The sequence below is a fragment of the Lottia gigantea genome (assembly GCF_000327385.1).
Source record: "Lottia gigantea unplaced genomic scaffold LOTGIsca_12, whole genome shotgun sequence".
NCBI lineage: Eukaryota > Metazoa > Mollusca > Gastropoda > Lottiidae > Lottia > Lottia gigantea.
This window is the reverse complement of record NW_008707225.1, coordinates 2,221,803-2,223,089: the sequence shown is the minus strand read 5'-3', so window position 1 is coordinate 2,223,089 and position 1,287 is coordinate 2,221,803. Positions and strand designations below refer to the sequence as shown.

General features: G+C 37.8%; 1 protein-coding gene across 1 annotated transcript; it reads right to left on the bottom strand.

Annotated features, from left to right (window-relative positions):
* Positions 1-642: 642 nt before the first annotated feature.
* On the bottom strand, positions 643-957 carry LOTGIDRAFT_59807 (hypothetical protein; the record flags this gene model as incomplete). The annotated part of the gene is made up of 1 exon (XM_009048158.1): positions 643-957. A coding segment is annotated over one exon (315 nt), but the record flags the coding sequence as incomplete, so codon positions are not given.
* Between the last annotated feature and the right edge of the window lie 330 nt (positions 958-1,287).

The following is a 1,287-nucleotide window of genomic DNA, read 5'->3' as shown; positions in this document are numbered from 1 at the left end:
TTTCATGTTGATTGCACCATTTTAAGGGGATTTCTCCTAACTGTATGTATATAATACATATTAATGTAGTTCACTATTAACACATCCAGTGGAATTTTATTGTTTATCACTAACAGAAACTACCGGTGAAAATGATGACTCGGCAGAAGCAAATGAAGATGGTAATTTCAACAGTCTGTTAGGTGACGTAAAGGCTCCCATTCCAGCGAAAGGAGAGAGTGGAAAAGACCTGAGTTGATTTAAATACAACTCCATATTACGTGGATCTATTGCAGAAAAGGAAGGTAGAATCAAAGGGTTTCTGAATACTGCTGAATTTGGTTGTCGTGGTAATGCCTGCGACGCTGGAACTGACTCTGTAACATTCTCATTCACTCTTGCTGAATCTGACAAAAGTCTATCTACTGAAAAACTTAATGGTTTTTGCACAGCTCGTTCCATTGTATTAGGGAACGATAGAGCTCCATGATATGCTGTATAGGGTAAAGATGGATACCGCGCCCCGGGAAATCCTGGTAGAGCATAGAGTGGTGTACAGGCTGCGTATGGATGGAGTCGATCTGTAGGGTATGGATATCCGGGAACTGATAATGGTGGAAACCCAGCTCTTTTTAAAGCAGCTAATCGACTTCTGGTGGCTAATGTAGATCTACGCCTCAGTTTTCCAGTAGTTCCACCAATAAATACATCTTCACAACAAGGATCCAACATCCAATAGTTTCCTTTTCCAGGATCATCATAATGACGAGGAACTTTAAGAAAACATTTATTCAAACTAAGATTATGTCTTATAGAATTCTGCCATCCTTGTTTGTTGTCTTTATAATATGGAAAGTTTTTCATAATAAATTCATAGATTTGACTTAAAGTTAATCTCTTTTCTGGACTTCCGCGAATAGCCATCATTATCAACGCATTGTAACTAAATGGTGGCTTTTCCGCTTTTTTCTCCTCTTTAGAATCGGATTCTTTGCCATCTTCACCATTTTCACTCTGTTTTTCTTCTAATTCTTCCAGATGATCTCTTAATTCATCCCCACTATCGTCAGCACCCGACATATTCTCTTCAAAACTTGGTCTGTCATCGGCTTCCTCACTAACAACATCCACGAAATCTTCACGATAAGAAGTTTCTTCCAAACTTTTATCACAATGGTCATCTGTAGTAGATTGTGAACACTCTACATCATCTCCTACTAATCTACTGATACTGAACGGATTTAAAGATCGCTTGTTATTCATATTTTCAATTTGAACCATGTCTTTAGAATTACTAGTATCTTTTAA